This window comes from Spermophilus citellus (genome assembly GCF_964194105.1).
Source record: "Spermophilus citellus genome assembly, chromosome: 8".
NCBI lineage: Eukaryota > Metazoa > Chordata > Mammalia > Rodentia > Sciuridae > Spermophilus > Spermophilus citellus.
In genome coordinates, this window is record NC_138189.1 from 4344819 (window position 1) to 4363065 (window position 18247).

Genomic DNA, 18247 nt, shown 5'->3' on the forward strand with positions numbered 1-18247 from the left:
TTTTCCAGGATCCAGAAGTCCTCTTGACTCTCCAGCTGGTTGGAGTTGGGACAGCAGGGAGCCAGGAAGAGGCCTGATGGCAGTGGTGCCAAGGGCAGGGTGCACCTGGCTCTACCAATCTCCATTCTTGAGGCTAATGACCTTCATCTAACATCTATACAAACCAGCTTCAAATCCCACTCCATCCAGGAAGGCCCTGAATGAATCTCTACTTAGAAATCCTGTAAACACCTGTTAACTATTTTGGAAACTAAATGATTTATGGAAAATTTGATGTCCTCTTGCCCTTAGCTTCCAGGGACCTTCTATGTCATACTCCATCAACTGCAAAGATCTGTACTAACAAAATGACACAAAAACCACCTAAGGGGAATGCTTATTTGAGGTCTCTAAAGGGCCATCTATAAGACATTAAAATATAGATTGAACCCTATTATATCTGCAAGGGACTCTTAAGCATTCCCTGTTGACAGGGTAAAAGAACAAAATCCTAATACCATCCATTCACACCTATGCTTTAACTCTCCATTGCAAGGGGAAAGAAATAACAGTGCTGTGAAATAGCAGCTAAGCTTAATTCTTCCCACTGATTTCAGTGCGGAACAGGACGGGCGGCTCTTTATCCCACTGTTAAAATTGCAAGCAACATGCTTATTTTCAAATAAAAAGGGAAACATGAAATCTTTTTCAGAAGAAAGCCTTTCCAATGACACTTAAAATTTTCCTTAAGTTATACACCGGGCTGGGGATACAGCTGTTGGTAGAGTGCTTGCCTTGCATGCACAAAGACCCTGGGTTCAATCCCCAGCACCACAAAGAAACAAAAAAAGTTATACATCAAACACCCGCAACTATATACAGATTTGTTTGTCATGGATAAACCAAGACTGTGCTAGGTGTGGCGGCACTGGCCTGTAACTTAGGAGGCAGAAGCAGAAGGATTTCAAGTTCAAGGACAGCCAAGGCAACTTTCTGAGGCCTTATACTGACAATCATAAAGGGAGTGTAGCTCAGTCGTACAGTGCAAAGCAATGCAGGACGTCCTGGGTTCAATGCCCAGCACTGTAACAAAACCATATAATTTACTAAGATGTCATACTTTTGAAATGCGACTTCAGAATTAGTTGCAAAAAACCCAATATATTTTCTCAGAAATTGTCTACTTTCCTGTGGTTTATAATCCATGCTATGGAAACTTGAATGTAATGCTAATGTGCCACCTACCCTAAAAGCAGGCCATAGAGAAAACTGAGACATTATTAGGATTAATTAATAACAAAGCTTTACTGGCTCAGTAGTTTTTCTTATGATCATATAAATATATAAATCTTGAAAAGGTAATACTGTTGAGTAGTAAAATCCGTAAAAATAACAGTTTTGCCACAGTGCACAGATTAAGTTCATTCATTTTGCTTCCCCATCCCCCACCAAGCAGCTAGATGAGAACTGGAAGACACAGGAAAACTGCACTTTTACGTGGAATAATGAATATACTGAGAATTTGTTTGCAGAAAATAAACTTCAAAACTCCATGCTCCACATCCTAAACGCCTATGAGTAGGCCCTTTAATTAACTTAATACTTGGGATAAGTGTCTCGCTTGGGGTCCTCCTGCGCAGGGGCCGCGGGACTCAGAGCTGGGGTCTGTCAGGGCAGCAGGGGAAGTGGTCTTCAGTGCGGAACAGGACCGGCGGCTCGTAGGCGGCGCGCGGCGGCCTCGCGGGGGCCGGCTTGGTGAAGAAGGAGGGCACACTGATGGTGTGCAGGAGCTTCTGGAAGGCCCGGGGGAAGGCCCCCAGCTCGGCTTCAGCCCTGGTGACCTGCTCCTCCATCCTGGCCACGCTGCTGCCGATCATCCGCACGAAGGCCTCGAGCTTGTCGATCTTGCTGTAGATGCGCCGCATCTCCGTGGCCTTCGCGTAGATGCGAGGCACGCCCTCGCTGACCACGTGGGATGAGTCTCCGCGGATCATGTCCAGCATGCCCACGAACTCGTCCACTCTGGTGAGCAGGTCCTCGAGGCTGGCGTCCAGGGCCTCCACCTCGGGCCGCGTCCCGGCCCCGGGCAGCAGGCAGGCGGCGTAGCCCGCGGCGGCGCGGCGCAGCAGCGGCAGGTCGCGGCCGGGAGCGCCGTCCTCCCGGCCCTCGTCCTCCCACGGCCCCGAGGCGCTGCTGTGGCTCTGGGACACGTTACCGCTGTCCCCGCTCCAGGCGGTGCCCTGCGGCTCGGCCTCCTCCTCCCGCGGGGGCCCTCCACCCTCGGGGGGAACCTCCATGGCCCGCTGCCGGCGCCCGCGCGCCGCGCTCCCGGACCCTCTTGCCCGCACGCGCGCCCCGCTTCCGGCGCCAGCGCGCCGCGTCACGCCCACGTATGTCCGCGCGCCCGCACCACACCTCCGGCGTGCCCGCGCGAATGCTTCTTTCTGCTTCCGCCACCCACGCACGTAACTGTTTCCGTCCCCCAGGCGCGCGCATCTACCGGCTTCCTGCCTTCGGACGGGTGCGCGCACGCACGCTGTGGCTCACGCTCAGAACCCCAATCAACCGCAAACGTAAAGACGGTGTGAGAACCCAGGGAAGGGGTGGGCTCGCTGCGCGCGCGAAGCCTTTGTATACCCCTCCCACCCCGCAGCCTCCCTCCGATTCTGGGCTCCCTCCTGCCCCTCCTTTCCTCTTGCAGCAAAAAGTAAAATAAGAGAGATGAGCAAAAGAAAGGTCTGTTTGCCAGATGGGTGCTCAAGACGACTTGGAATGACTGGAAGTTCTTCAGGCCACAAATGGTTAGGAAATGGTGCATAAGCAGAGATCATATCCAAGGTACTGCAAGACCTAGAGATGACTCTGGTATTGATGGGTAACAGGCAGACCTGAGTGGTGGGACACTAGATTAAGGGAATAGTTCTATAAAGTGGGCCAACTGTCCTGACCCTACATACTTTCTTTTAAAAAGCAATTTGCTTATAGCCCTGTCTGGCTTAAGTCAATGGGATATGTTACATTCCTCAGAAATCAACCTGTTATCTGCAGGAGAAGTGCAGGCCCCAAAGTTTTCTTCCTGCCAACACAAACTACACTGGGGGCGGGGGACTTTTGTAGCCTTTACACAGACCAAGAACTCAAGGATATAGGATAATTAAAAGCAAAGCCTCCTCCCATAAAAATCTGTGACAAGTTTGAATTAGAACCTGTCAGCATGGGCCAAAGGGACCCAGAGTGGCCTTGGATCTTTAGGGTGTCATTATATTGGTAAAATTGCCCCTCCATCCGGTAAGATGGGGTCCAATAGGGACTTGAAAGTCTGATGCAGTCCACTTGTCAATCAGATCAAGAGGTAGACCTGGGACCTCCAATAAAACTGGATGGTGGTGTGGGGCATTCTGTCCCTTTCCTCTCTGAAAGATCCCACTCTATCCCTTGAGAGTTGTTCCCCTATTCCCTTTTTTATCCCTGCTAATAATCACTGCCTGCTACTTTGGAGACATGTCTGAAATCTTCCCAGTGTGATCCTAAGAAGTGATGAGAGGTCTCTTAGGCTCCACAGACAGTCTTGATCCATAAAGTGATTGCATGAATTCTTAAAAAGCCCAGAAACACTAAAGTCGGTGCCTCCTAGTATTGTCAGACTTCTGCTCTTTAAAGAGGCGAAGGATGTGCCTCATAGGATTTATCAAACAATAGCTTCTCTAGAAAGCTTAAGGACTTGCTCTTCAACACTTTGGGCAGAAGACCAAGACAGAGATGGCTTTGTCTTGAAGGGATTTGCAAGTGGGGCTTTTGTCTAATGGAATGAACCCCAATGAAATCCACAGTCAATCTACAAAGTTTTAAAGATAATTACAGTAACACAAATGCTGCAGCATGAATGGAAAGGGAGAGAGACGGCACAAAATGAAAGGCTTTTGGACCTCTCAAACTTCTACAAAAGCAGATGAGGAATGGCTTGTGGGCAAACACATGCTACCTTTCATAAAGAAAGAAGAAAGACCCAGAGTGCCGAATTAAGAGCCCAAATGGTGGAGTTGAGGGGCATGGGGTCTTAATTATAAACCTTGAGACAGCACTGCAGAATTCCTGTGGACCCCTGACTTCTTTGTGCCTCCTATTTCCCCCATTTTTGAGGAGGAATGTCTATACTGGTTCTCCCACACCTGCGCACAACATTTCAAAGGTCTACAGATCAAGAAAAACTCTAGGAGTTGGACCTAAGGAACTATGCCCAGGGAGCTTCATTCACACCTGGCCTAGTTTGGAAGACAAAATTCTGCACTTGAAGCTGATGCTACAGTAGGATAGTAATACACAAAACTATGAGGGTTTTTTAAAATTAACTTTTTTGAGGACCTTGGATGGGGGCAAGTGTGATCAGCCTTCCAGAGGATCCCCAGTGACCTCCACCCCCTGTATTCATGCTCCTGTGTATTCCTTCTGTGGACTGTGCATAGTGATTTGCTCATAATTAGTAGAAAGGGTAGAAGCAATGACTTGTGACTTGGAGATTACCATTTGGAACTCTTAATGCTCACGGGAAGAGGACAGATTACAGGCTACACCGCTCACTGCTCCACAAATATTTGGAGTCAAATTGGTAGGAAAAATAGGCTTTATTCAAAACCAGTTGTTTGAGTTTTTTGTTTTTGTTTTGTTTAGTTTTGGTACCAGGGATTGAACTCAGGGGCACTCAAACACTGAGCCACATCCCCAGCCCTATTAGGTATTTTATTTAGAGACAGGGTCTCACCAAGTTGCTTAGTGCCTCGCCATTGCTGAGACTGGCTTTGAACTCTAGATCCACCTGCCTCGGCCTCCTGAGCCACTGGGATTTACAGGTGTGCGCCACTGTGCCCACCTTCAAAAACAGTTTTAAAGGAGGTCAGAAGAAACTTTTTCATTTCAAATTTCCATCTTCAGAGGCTGTCAGGGTGGGGAATACTTTTAGAAGATGTGGCAAAATGGGACATAAAGTAGGAAATACACATTTGCAAATTTAGTTAGTCTGTGCCAGACTGGCTGGGGCAGGGGTTGTTTCCACCTATAGCTTCCTTGGCATCCCCCAGGCCTGTTCCCTTCATGAGGAAGTAGTCCTCAGGTTCAATGGGACTCTGAATTTCTGTTTCAGTTCATAAAAAGCAGCAGGGCATCCCTTTCTCTCTAATCACTTGCTCTGGGGAAAACCTGCTGCCTACTCATGAGCAACTGCAATCCCATGAAGAAGCCCACATAGCAAGGAGCTGAAGACATCATGCAAATGCTAGTGAAAACCAGCCTCACTAGCCATCTTGGACTTGGCCTCTCCAACACTGGCTGAGCTCAGAGATCACTGTGCCCCCCTGGACGATCCTGGGCTGAAATCACATGAAACCAAATGAGACTATGCTGTTGTCTGAATATTTGTGTCCCCTGAAATTCATGTTGAAATCCCAATCCCCACATTAAGAGATTATGCCTTAGGGAGGCAGTTAGGTCATGGAGGCAGAACCCTCCTGAGTATGATGAATGCCTTTATTAAAGAGGCCAAGAGATGCCTCTGCTCCTTTTACCATGTGAGGACACAGCAAGAAGCCACCATATAGGAAGCAGAAAATGGGCTTGAACCAGAAAATGGGCCTTCACTAGACACTGATTCTGTTGGTGCTATGATCTTGGAATTCTGAGCCTTTTGAACTGTGAAACATAAATTTCTGTTATTTTTGTGGTGCTGGGGATCAAACCCAGGGTCTTATGCATGTAGGCAGGTGCTTGCTATACCACTGATATACAGCCCCAGCACTGTTTCTGTTATTTATAAACTACTCACTTTATGGTATTTTATTAAACAGACTAAGACAATAATGAACTTTAGGACTGTTTTTTTTCCCCATAGCTCTGAAGAATGTTGTTGGTATTTTGATGGGGAGTGCACTGAATCTGTATATTACTTTTGGTAGTGTGGCCATTTTAACATTAATTCTGCCTATCCATGAACATGAGAGATCTTTCCATCTTGTTTCTTCTTCAATTTCCTTCTTCAATGTTCTATAGTTTTCATTAAAGTCAACCTCACAGTAAGTGGGGAAAAACTGAAACCATTTCCTTTAAAACCTGGAACAAGAACAGGATGTCCACACTCACCACTATTATTTAATATAGTGCTAGAAATTCTAGCTAGAGCAATTAGGCAAGAAAAGGAAATTAAAAAGACAAAAATAGGATAGGAAGAAGTCAAACTATCACTATTAGCAGATTATATAATCCTACACTTAGAAGATTAAAACACACACACACACCAAAAGACTGCTAGAGCTAATAAATTCAGCAAAGGTAGCAGGTTACAAAATCAACATATTCTACAACAATGAATATGCCAAGAAAGAAATCAGGAAAATAGTCCTATTCACAATAGCCTCAAAAGCAAAATGAAACAAAATCTAGGAATAAATTTAACAAGCAGGTTAATGGAGTCTTTTGATGAACACCTTCGAGTGCTATGGTGTTTGCCTAACGCATACAAAATCACCTCATGGGTACCTCTTGCCACTGAGATTCTTGGGGTGGGACCACAGGTCTTTAGCAGATGAGAAAAACAATCTCTGGTTTGTAGCATTTGTGCAAGCAAGCAAGATGCCTCCCCAGCCCAAATTACTGCTAGTGTGGCACTGAGAGAACATGCCTAGAATTAGACTGCATCCATTTCACAACCACATGTGTTGGTGCTTAACGAATGAATGTTAAAGCATCAATGACTGAACCCCACTGTTTTTTAGGCCTGGTGGGCAGTGGGGACATAAAGGTGACTAAGACCAGAACGTGCCCTCAAGAAGTTTTTTTGGCTCTTGTAAGTATAGGAGCTTCCAGTTCAGAAGAGGTGCTTCTATTTTAGGGAAGAATCTTTTCTCTCCAAAGCATTCCCAAAGTCCCTACTCATTGACAGGCCTCCAGCAAGGGCAGAGGACAGAACCAAACCAGAAGGGGCCCTTCACCTTGGTGAAGTGGTAACTGACCAGCACAATCCCGGGCGCCAGGAACCAGAGTGAGCAGTGGGGAGCCCAGGAAGAAGGGCTGTTGGCATCCTGGGTTTTGAGTCCAGGGTTGTCCCGAGGTGGGCATGTGCAATAGTAAAAAGCAGGGACTGTGGACATAACTGCATGTCACTCAAGCACGGCTTTTAGCTAGTTTCCCAACTACTTCATATGTTTGTGAGGGTTAATGAATCAATAAAAATTAACCTAAGACTGCGTGGGCGGGCGGACGGAGATAGGGGGAGGAGGGGGGAAAGTAAAAGCCTGCAAGGGACTGCTGCGGGATGGAGCCCCAACCTTCTTTCACAGAAGACAGAGCGGGAAAGGGGCAGGGCGGGATGCGGCGCGCGGGCGCGGCTCCTTTACGTGCGCGTGCCTAGGGAGCGTGACCGTAAAGGAGCCTGGCTCTGTCGTGAAAGGGCCGCAAACGTGGCCGGGCGGGAGTGGTGCTGGTTGGCGGCCACACGTCCATTTTGTTCCCGCTCAGTGCGTGCGCGGCGCTTCCTGCCGCGGCTGTCCCGAGGCCGAAGGCCTACGGTTAAGAGCAGGGAGCGACCGGAAGCTGCCTAGCGGCGCCGCGGCCCAAGCGCAAGATGCGGCCCCTGGACGTGGTGGAGCTGGCCGAGCCCGAGGAGGTGGAGGTGCTGGAGCCCGAGGAGGACTTCGAGCAGTTCCTGCTGCCGGTCATCAACGAGATGCGCGAGGACATCGCGGCGCTGACCCGCGAGCGCGGCCGGGCGCACGCGCGCAACCGCGGCAAGCTGTGGGAGATGGACAATATGCTCATCCAGATCAAGACGCAGGTGGAGGCCTCGGAGGAGAGCGCGCTGAACCACCTGCAGGGCGCGGACGGCGGCGCGGCGCCCCGGGCGGCCCCGCGCTGCGAGAAGGCGGAGGAGAAGGCCAAGGAGCTGGCCAAGATGGCAGAGATGCTGGTGGCGCTGGTGCGGCGGATAGAGAAGGGCGAGTCGGCGTGACGGCGGTGAGCGGGCGTCGGGCTTCGGGCTTCGGGGACCGGGCGGGCCCGAGGACGCGTGCCGTCGTGTTGGCGCCGCTGCGCGCCCTCTAGCGCCTCGTGCCCTGGGCGTTAGAGATGACAGACGCTCGGGGTTCTGAGAAACACGAAGGCTGACTCTTTCTCACTCCTTTTCCTCGGTGCTGCGGCTCCAGCCCACGTGCTGGGCCCGGGCTCCACCGCTGGGCCGGCCTCGAACTTGCGATCCTCCTGCCTCTACAGGCCGGGGGGGGGGGGGGGGGCGCATAAAAGCCAGTTCTGGTAGCGTCACCGCAGATGGATCTGCCCAGGCGCTAAGGGAATTGGCAGGAAACCGGACAGACCCCGGCTGTGGGGCGAGGGAAGGATGCGGGAACGGGAAAGGCAGGGGTAGAGCCAGAGGGTGCTGGGGCTACCAGACCTTCCCAGGTTTCCCTAGAAGGCAGGTGAGTCTGAGGACCCTGTGAGGGCGGTGACAATCCCTGTGGGTTTTAACCTTGGGATGTGAGAAACAGTGCCTTGATGGTAAGTCTCTCCCGTTTGTGCTTTAGGTTCATAGTTGATGGACTCTGCTCAACTGGCAAGAATGGACAGACCCCCGAGGGAACTGAACCAGCTCGACGTTGTTTGCTTTGTTTTTGTATCTCTTCTACCCCCTTGCAACAGTCTTTTTTATGGTAACATTGATATGGGTCAAATATATTTGATTCTGGAAAGAACTTCTGTTGGAGAAATATTCTAGGAGAAATGGGGCTTAAATCAAAAGCTGTTTCAGTGGTCATACTTAATTCTTGTTACTTTGCTGTGTTTTGGAAATGGTGGGCATGACCTGTTTTTTTGCTGTTGTCTTGTGACCTGATTGTTTTCTGGAGCTTGTGAAGACTTGGGGTCAGGATCTGGTATTGAAGATCCTGGGGAAGGCACTGCACTACCTGGTTGCCAGTGATGAAGGATGTATGGTTAAGACCGCTACAGGAAGCCAGACAGATCCAGAAGATGGTAAAGGTGGAAGATGACTTTGCATATAGTTTGGAACTTCAGTTCTTCTGTGAGACAATGGAAGAGGTTGTATTTTGTGTACACACTATGTTTGATGTATAGTGTGTAACCCGCCGGGTAAATTTATTTAGACAACCTTGCTAACACCATGTGATGACAGTTGAAGAAAGAGCTGTGTGGTACATGTCAGTGTTGGAATACCCTCCCATGTTGCAGGGACTTCAGAGAAGAGCATCAGGGACAATCTACAAGGACTGGAGGAAGGAAGAAGTCTCTTCCAGTCATCAGGGTAGTAGACCCAAAGATGTTTGAGGTCAGAAACCATACGTGCACTAAGTGTTTGATTGCCTTGCAAAACAAAGACCCCCTTAAATATATATATTTTTTGGTTCAAATGACCAAAACCCCTGTTAATAAAAGAATCATAATCTTTTTTGGTTTTTACGTGGATGGTCTTTTTTGAGTGTCCTCACCCTCCAGTGGAGGGAACCGTTGGTGGATCTGAGGCTTCCCGTAAGCCTGTACTGTGAGGGAGGATGGTTCCTGAAGGGCGCCGTGGGGCAGGGCAGAACATGTAGTTCTTAAGTTCAGGCCCTCCTCTGGCCTGAGCCCCTGCCTTTTGGCAGCTGCAGAGTGTTGACCGGGGACCCTAATGGGCCACATATCCTGTCCAGGGTACTAGGAATACAAGGGTAAGGGTTGGGCAAAGGTGTGGGGCAGAAAGTGAAACATAAGTGACATCGTAGTATGCCTGGCAGAGCCCTGGGAGCCCTCATGGAGAACCTGGGAGAGTGTCAGCAAGTGACTGGATTGCCTCGAATGCCAAGTCCAACTGGAAGAATAGAGCAGGGGCAAAACCTCAGGGCGCTGGCTCTGGGGAGACTGCTACTGAGCTGGAACCCTTGGAGCCTGGAGTGAGGTGGTGGGAGGCGGGGCGAGAGGCTAGTGGGCCTAAGAGGCCTGCACCACAGAGGTGGTGACCTGCTGAGCCTATGCTCTGAGGGCTCTTTTTTTTTTTTTTTTTTTTTAATATTTATTTTTTAGTTCTCGGCGGACACAACATCTTTGTTGGTATGTGGTGCTGAGGATCGAACCCGGGCTGCACGCATGCCAGGCGAGCGTGCTACCGCTTGAGCCACATCCCCAGCCCCCTCTGAGGGCTCTTTACCCTGTAGTGTGGGCACATTCAGACCTGCAAACAGGCATTCTGCAGTTTCCAGAGCTGCCAATCGCAATTTCATAAAAACAAATGTAAAATAATAACAAGCTTAGATATATGATTTGGGTTAAGGTGTAAAGTAGGCGTTTTTAAAATCAAGTATCCAGACTGGGGATATAGCTCAGAGGTCAAGCACTTGGCCTAGCAAGTTCAAGGTCCTGAGTTCCACCCCCAGTACTGCAATAATAACAGCCCCACCTAGGAATAGCAGTGTAATTTAATGAGTTACAAGTGGATGTGGCAAAAAAAAAAAAAAGTAAAATCAAGTGCCCAAGCATGGAGCAAAATCATACTTGGTGAGGCTGTACCTGGCTCTGGCCACCTTCCCCACTCTTCACTGGCAGCGAGGACTGTTGGGAGCCATGAGACTGATGAGCAAAGTAGTGGTGACTACATGAGCTTGTGGGGTGACCAGGCGAAGGCAGAGGAGTGGGGCTGGTGCAGAGGTGCAGGGGCAATTCAGTGCCCAACAGGTCAGTGCAGAAAAGACCAGCTCAGTCTTTGTGGGGCCAAGACTTGGTGTGCATCCACCAAAGCCCTGTACCAGTTCACCCCAGTCTTAATGGCTTACAACCACCAAGGTGACCTCACACGGATGCACATCACAGAGGCCCTGGGTCCTCTTACTGCAGGACCTGGCTGAGGGAGCTTCTCAGGGGTGTCAAAGACCTTGGTTCACTATTCACTGATGTAAAAATATGCTCTCTGGAAGCACCTGTTTTAGGCCCTGCTTTGATTCCCAGCACCAAAACAAGAAACATGCTTTGGGGGCTAAAAAATAAAACTGAATATATAAATATGAATGCATGTGTGAGTCCATAGTATGTGTGTGCTGTGTACACTTATGAGTGTGCATAGTTCCTTCCCCCTTGATTAATCAACCATAGGGATGTCTTAGGGTTGTGTTTTGCTTCTTAGTACTCCAGGGTACTAAAATAGTCTCATATCATTTTGACCCTTGGCTCTTAGGAGTATTGCAGTGACAGGCCAGTTGTCTTCTGACATACTGATGATAATTATGTAGCCTAGAGACACATCGCTTGTGTTTCCTACTTATCATCTCCTGTAGCCGATTATGTCAGTGGTCTGTAAGCAGCAGTCAGCTAGGAGCTTGGATTTCCCCAGTTGCTCTGGAGGAAGCTTCAGTGTTACTCCCTACACTGCCCTCCTCCTCGGCACTCCCCTCCCCTGCCCGGCCATCACCAAAGCATGTTGATTCCACCCTGACTCATCTGCCTCCCTCCAGCTATTCCAAGCCACAGCTGTTAGTGACAGTCTCCAAACTGGCCTCTCAGCTCTCATTTTACTTCAGTCCTGTCCTTGACAGATGAGCTAGAGAACTGTGCAGCCCTTCTCTGCTTGAAACAAATTTTTTGTAGTCCTGGGGACTGAACCCAGGGGCGCTCTATCACTGAGCTATACCCCAGCCCTTTTTATTTTTTATTTTGAGACAGGGTCTCTTGCTAAGTTACTGTAGTTAAGTTACCTAAGTGGCCTCAGACTTGTGCTCCTCCTGCCTCAGTGTGCAAAGTTGCTGGGTATGGGCATGTGCCACTGTACCTGGCCTTGAAACACTTAAAAATTCCTTTTGTCTTAGATGTTTTCTTTACCAATACTTAGCTCCTACTGTATACCAAGCACTGGTCTGTACTGAGAGACGGAGCACAGGCAGTCCACACGGTTTGCTTTCTGGAACTTCCTCCTAGTGCTGGAGAGGCATGGCACTGAGGACAGGCCACAGGGGCTGAGGATGCTCACTCAGTCACTCAGCACGTGGACTCCACGTGTCCTCAAGCACTTCTGCCCCTCCCAGAGCTGTGTCCTGGTTTTTCCTGTCACTGCCTGAAATTGGCCTCCTCTGTGGTCCCCTCAGCGTCCATCCTCTGCCTGTCCTGCCTTCCTCTCTGCTCACTCACCCTCCTTCACCTCCTGTGAACTCCCTCCAACACCTGCTACAGCCACGCCACCTGTCTCAACCCGGCCTGGGCTGTCTCTCTCTAACCCTGGGGCTACTCAGCTTCCTGGGCGAAGGTGCAGAGAAAGTGGGTCCAGCATACATTTGGGGCTTGCATTTTGCTAGGTGGTTGCAATTAAGGAAATGTGTGTAGTTGGTTCTCGTCATCTGTACTAGTTATTACAAGTCACCATGAACGCTGCATTAGCAAATGCCAAGTCACTGTCCCTGGGGAAACAGGAGTGGGAGCTACCAGCCTCCAGCCGCACACCTATGACTGGCCATTCTGTATCCGTGCCTTGTGTGTGTTTCTGTTTAAAGGCACCTCGTTTACCAGGTGCTACTGAGTTAGTACTGCACTCGAGGCTCACAGCACATCCGCTCTTGCCTCCTCTGCGGAGCTTATCTGCCATGCTTTCTCCGTAAGGTGGGTCGTAGCCTCCTATGCTTAGGAACAGCAGCCAGCGTCTGAGCAGTGGCAGAGCTGGGAGACATTTTAAACAAAAATGCACAAAAGCACAAAGAGGCAAAGACCAAAACCCAAACCAAGGCCCTGAGTAGACCCTGGCCCAGGTGCGCTCACAGCACAGGAGTTGGGCGGGAAGGCAGAGCAGGCTATTGGGCTTCAGCAGGGAGTGTGTGTGTCACAGGACGCAGCTCTGCTGCTTGCACACGTCTGCAAGTGACCAGGGGTTCACCATGAGCACCCGCTTGGGTTACAATAAACTATAAGAGGTAGGTGAACTTACACACAGATTCATGGATAGCGAGGCTAGGCTGTGCAACATCCTCACAGTGACGTCGGTGTTCTGGTGCCCAGCCCAAGGCCCGCAGGGTCAGCCCGCTGAGCAGGCTGGGGAGGGTGTCCCCAGTGTGCACAGTCCAGCGTGAGGAGGACTCGGGAAGGGCAGGGCAGGGGACGGGAGTCAGCCCCTGCTGAGTGGGGAAGGAGTCCCCGGGAGTATTCCAGGCAGTCAGCCCAAGTGAGGTGGGGAAAGGATCCACAGGGGACGACTCAGGGCAGCCTAAGCAGGGAGGAGGCCAGCCTTTGGGGTGACTCTCCTGAGAGTCGAGGAGGGTGTCTTTGCAGGGAGCAGTGTGGGGCTCGGACTGAGCAGGGCGAAGGGACACTAGGGTGCCCTGTGGCGTTGAAGGTGAGGTCCGCATCTGCGGTATCAGATGTACACAGGATAGATGCAGATGGTGGGTATGCATCTGTATGAACTTCCAGGCACACCTGCAAATATTCCCTGGGTCTGTCCATTGGGAGGGCTGGGAGCAGGGACACCCCAGCAGTAACACACTCACCTCCCTCTCAGGTCCTAGTTTCTAGGTAGCACTAAAAGGAGCCAGGGCTGCGTGGAGGAATGGCCAACTTCAGAGACAGGCAAGGAAAGATCAAGATATATCCAGACATCTTGATGTGACAGCAAGCAAGGGCCTACAGAGAATGTTGGGGACATGTTGGAAGGACAGAAGCCAGCCTAAGTAGGCTCCACCGGTCATGTCAGGGACAATTTGAGAGTCACTATAGTGATCATGGCAGATTACAACCCACTGAGTAACATGGGAAACCGTGATTCACATAAGCCTGAGCACATGTGTTAATTAAATGTGCTCCGAGGATTCACTTTGTGTCACAGTCTGAAGAAACCACAGCAGCAGCAAGAGCAACTGGTGGAGAAGCCCTCGCCCAACGGCAGGAAGACCCCTCACACATAGGAAGGGCTGCAGGACTGGGTTGAGTCCTAGAAACAAACCCGATAACAACCTCACACCTGCGACCTGCCCTTAGTCACTCTGGTCCTCTCCTGAAGACGGTGGCACAAAGCCATGAGCTCGGGTGACGGGAGCAGTTACTCACAGTGACTCTCATCCGTACTTGTATTCATTTCTTCTCTGTCACTGGGTTTATGCTCTTCTTGGCAAAAATACTCTGATACCATTAAAGGTGTTCCTTGGCCAGGCACAGCGGTGCAGCCTGCAACCCAGAGCCCAGCAGCTTGAGGCAGGAGGATGCTAAGTTCAGGACTGGCCTGGACAACTTAGGGAGACACGGTCTCAAAAAAAATATATAAAGGTCTAGAAGAGTAGCTCAGTGGACGAGCACCCCTGGGTTCAATTCCCATTACCTCAAAACAACCAAGAAAATTGTGCTACTTGAAAACATGGTGTTTGGAGTGACGGGGAGCCTGGCTCACTGAGCACCCCAGGAAAGGCTGAGGAATGGCATGACTTAACAGGTGGCTGGCTGGCTGGATGCACGCTCACTACAGGGTGGCCCTCGCTATGCCCACAGATTCTCTAGGGTGGGCACTGGGCCTCGGCCATGGGCTGGTTCAGAGTGCACCCCAGGGAGTGGACCGGGAACGGACTGTTACCAACCGACCTGTGCTTTTCATCTCTGTCCGTCTACCAGGCTGGCAGTGAGACATTAAATGTTGCATTACATAGTGAATGTTCCAGAAAATCCTGGTCCAGTTTGAGAACTGGCTGCCAAAGTGGGATGGAGCCAAAAGGCAGAAAAGCCAGACAGATCCAGGATCACACAATTTATTGGGGACTTATGGACAGAAGTGTGTCTTGGGTGGCCGCAGGATGGAGACCCCACACCATGAGGTGGAGAAAGGGTTTAAGTGTAAGAGGGACAGAGGTGGCCATGGTCTAGCTGCCTGGCCTTTCTCAGAAACTATGCACATGTCCTGTGTCGGCTAAAAAATCTCAGCGTCAGCAGCCAGCACACTGTGCTCAACCAACCATCTGAACAACTCTGCTTATGCCTCAGGGTTGGGGTGTGTGCCAGGTTACAACCAGATGGCTGATACCAGAGGGAATCGGTGTTTGTGGGGGAGGAGTCTGGGGTCTAAAGGAGATCACCACTTTGAGAGCAGGATCATTCACCAGCATTTATTAATTAGGGGACTTTGGCTCAGCCCAAGGAGGTAATTGCCAACAGAGGCTGGGAGCCAGGGACTCCTCCCAGGTCCTGCCGGTGCAGGGCATCACTTGGATGCTGTCTGTGCAAAGTACTTGTGACAGGCAGACGTGAGTGCGGCTACAAACACGATGAACTCACTGAAGTCCACCTCGGCATCTCCGTTGGCATCGAGGTCCTTGAGCAGTCTGCCCACAGCATCCTTGTCCCTTCCGCTCTAGAGGAGAGAGGCCCAGAGTCAGTGATGCAGGTGCTGAGCAGGGCCACGGGGATGGGGGCCACCTGCATGTGTGCCACACATGCTGTCACAAGGCTCAGTGCCAGGCCCAGCTGTGTGGAACAGACCCTGGGTCCCTGGAAAGGACACACAGGCTCTGAGTGTCGTGAGCTGCCCTGGGCTGTATGACAGGACAAGCTGACCTATCATGTTTTAGGTCAAGCGGGGATTGCATGGTACCCCCTGGGAGGATGCTGTATTATAAGTTCTTCAAGGGGAACAACTGGATTTACAGTGGGTTTTTAAATGGCGATCACCCCCAGGAAATGAGTTCCCTCGGTGCTCGGTCGCCTCATGCCAGCACTGAGCATGCTTTACACAGACCCTCAGTTCTTACAACTCCGGGCAAGAACAAGTGCCACTGGAGCCACAGATGAAGACAGTGAGGCCCAGAGGGTCCCTGGGACTTGCCCGGTGTCACACAGAGAAGGTCTGAGACCCAGGTGTGGAGGGAGCACAGAAGCCCTGCTCTTTGTCTGCTGGTCCTGAGCATTTGTGGCTCACGACCCATGGCCCCAGGTCATTGAGAGGGCCAAGCTGCCTTGACTCATGTGACAGGGCAGAGGTGGTGTCCTCCCCAAGGGACCAAGCTCCACCAGGTGCAGGTCTGCACGGCAGCAGCAGGGGGCGCTCAAGCCAGCCAGGAACCAGAACTCTGTGTGTCCAAGAAAGCAACACCTATGTCCTCTGGCTGTGGCACAGCTGTGTCTGGAGGTGGTCGGGACAACACAGCAAAAGTCAGGGGATTAGATGGCAAAGGAGCGCCCACATGTCCATAGCTTGCAGCCATTCCTAGGGACATTCACCAAGTTTGTAGCCAACAGTCACCTAGTACTCACTCTAATTCTTGCATGAGAAGCTCTGACTGAGCCAGGCCGTGGGCTGGGTATCGAAGAAACAGGACCACAAGGCCAGCACCGTCCCTGCCCTCAGATGGACATTGTTCTCCAACTTTCTCACCTCCAGGACCATCTGGAGGGAGGGCTGGCAAGGCACAGAGCCAGGCTTGTCCAAGGGCCAGGGCCCTGCTTTTCCAAGTTCCCTCCCTGGTTCAGACCTAACCCAGGTGGAGAATCCCTGGCTTGGGCACTAGTTCTCAAAGTGTGTTCCCTGGGCACCTGCCCCTCCCCACCCTGTGAGATCAAAAGCCCCACAAACTAAAATCTCAAACTTTGATGATAAAACAACCTACATGCCACACACAAGTTCCTAGCATGGGGGGGTGGACACTTTTAGTGACCATCAGAGTCTGAGGATTTACATGGTCACGTTCAGTCCAAGAAGACAGGAAGCTGCACAGGATCAGGATCCGCTCACAACAGTGTTTGTGGAGTAGACAGGAGAGGGGGCTCCACGCTCCTTCTATATTCATTTCTGCCTCAAACACGTATTATAGTAGAGGAAGACAGGTGACGCTAAATACATTTGACTTGGGGCTGGGGCTGTAGCTCAGTGGTGGAGGGCTCGCCTGGCACATGGGAGGCACTCAGCACCACATAAAAATGAGTAAACTAAAAGCATTGTGTCCACTCACAACTAAAAAATATATATATATATCCATTTCACTCATATCTAGAAAGTAGAGACCTGGGTACCAGGAGCTTGGTGTGTCCAGTCATGCTTTGGACTGGACAGTTTAGCTTTCCCTTTCAACCTGCTGTAGCAGTGAAGACCCTTCAGAGAGCAGAACGGCAGAGTGGTGGGCGCAGGGAGCGGGAGAGGGGCCCTGTTTAGACCCACCAGAAGCTGCCCAGGCGCTGGTCCCAGGGCCCTGGGGGCTTCCTGGGAGCTCCAGGCCCCATGGCTCCTGCCTGATGCAGAGAGCCCAGAGGATCCAGGGTGGGTTTTCTGTCTTACTCCTGTGGGTCCTACCAGGTAACAAGGGACCTGGGCACAGGAGGAAGGCTGGTGGGCAAGAGGAGGAGGAGGAGGAGCAGGGATGTCTGTGGCCAGCAGCCTTGGAGAGGGAGAGCTGAGGGGCCCGCAAACAACCTCAGGAATTGCCCTACCTTCCATGCTCGCCCCCACCCCTGCCCAGGAGTGCCACCCTCCCCCCAGACCCCACAGGGAAAGAATCCTGATCACAACACTGTAGGGACTCAGCTCCACGTCTCAAGGATCCGCCTGGGCACCCACTCCCCGCCCAGATGCCCAGTGTCCCCGACAGGGGCTTTGGGTCATTCCTTGCCTGCATCTGGGTCTGTTTGGACCTGCCCGGCTGGCTCAGTCGGTGGCTCCTGTCCCTTCTGCCTGCCATGCCCACCACCTTTCCCTGTGCCACCCTTGGACCTGGCCGCACCTGCAGGAAGCCGGGGAGCTCCTTCTCCATGAGCTGCTTCAGCTCCGCCTTGGTCAGGGTCTGCCGGCTGCCCTCGCCGCCTGAGTACCGGGCGAAGACGTCGATGATGAGGCCCATGGCTGTCTCCAGCTCTGTCATGGTGCTGGCTGGGACCCTCCTTCCTTCTGAGACTGGTCTTCTGGGGAAATGTCCCCTGGAGGCCTCATGGTGCTTTAAGGGCTGGCCTCCTATTGACACAGAGGGTGGGACAGTCAGCAAATCCTGCCCTTCCCGTTTCGTCACCCAGTCCAGTGAAATGCGTTGCTGAGACCCTTTCTGCACCCAGCAGGGTCGTCCCCTTTCCCCCTCCCTGGGGGACAGGAGGGGTCTCTGGGGCACATGAGGCCTGGCTTTGTTGAGTAGTGGGTGAGCACTGGGTGTGGGTGAGCATCACCCCCTTTTCAGAACTCAGAGGAGCTGCTCCCCAGTCCCTCTGTGGTCCATTCCTGCCACAGTCGGGGTGCTGGGAGGCTTTTCCACAGGATGCTGAGGGAGCAGCCTGCAGGGATTACAGGATGGGGGTCTAGGTTCAAGTC

General features: G+C 51.5%; 3 protein-coding genes across 3 annotated transcripts; 1 reads left to right on the forward strand and 2 right to left on the reverse strand.

Moving 5' to 3' along the window:
• Positions 1–1256: 1256 nt before the first annotated feature.
• On the reverse strand, positions 1257–2407 carry BLOC1S4 (biogenesis of lysosomal organelles complex 1 subunit 4). The gene has a single exon (XM_081304826.1). The coding sequence runs from the start codon at positions 2274–2276 to the stop codon at positions 1632–1634; it is 645 nt and encodes a 214-aa protein (XP_081160952.1). The 5' UTR covers positions 2277–2407; the 3' UTR covers positions 1257–1631.
• A 5021-nt stretch (positions 2408–7428) lies between these two features.
• On the forward strand, positions 7429–9421 carry LOC308654113 (MORF4 family-associated protein 1-like). The gene is made up of 2 exons (XM_081303110.1): positions 7429–7977; positions 8541–9421. The coding sequence occupies exon 1, from the start codon at positions 7589–7591 to the stop codon at positions 7970–7972; it is 384 nt and encodes a 127-aa protein (XP_081159236.1). The 5' UTR covers positions 7429–7588; the 3' UTR covers positions 7973–7977; positions 8541–9421.
• A 5742-nt stretch (positions 9422–15163) lies between these two features.
• S100P (S100 calcium binding protein P) lies at positions 15164–17878 on the reverse strand (the record flags this gene model as incomplete). Its single annotated transcript, XM_081304158.1, has 2 exons — positions 17673–17878; positions 15164–15313 (listed from the first exon to the last, which is right to left on the reverse strand). The coding sequence occupies exons 1-2, from the start codon at positions 17808–17810 to the stop codon at positions 15164–15166; spliced, it is 288 nt and encodes a 95-aa protein (XP_081160284.1). The 5' UTR covers positions 17811–17878.
• Between the last annotated feature and the right edge of the window lie 369 nt (positions 17879–18247).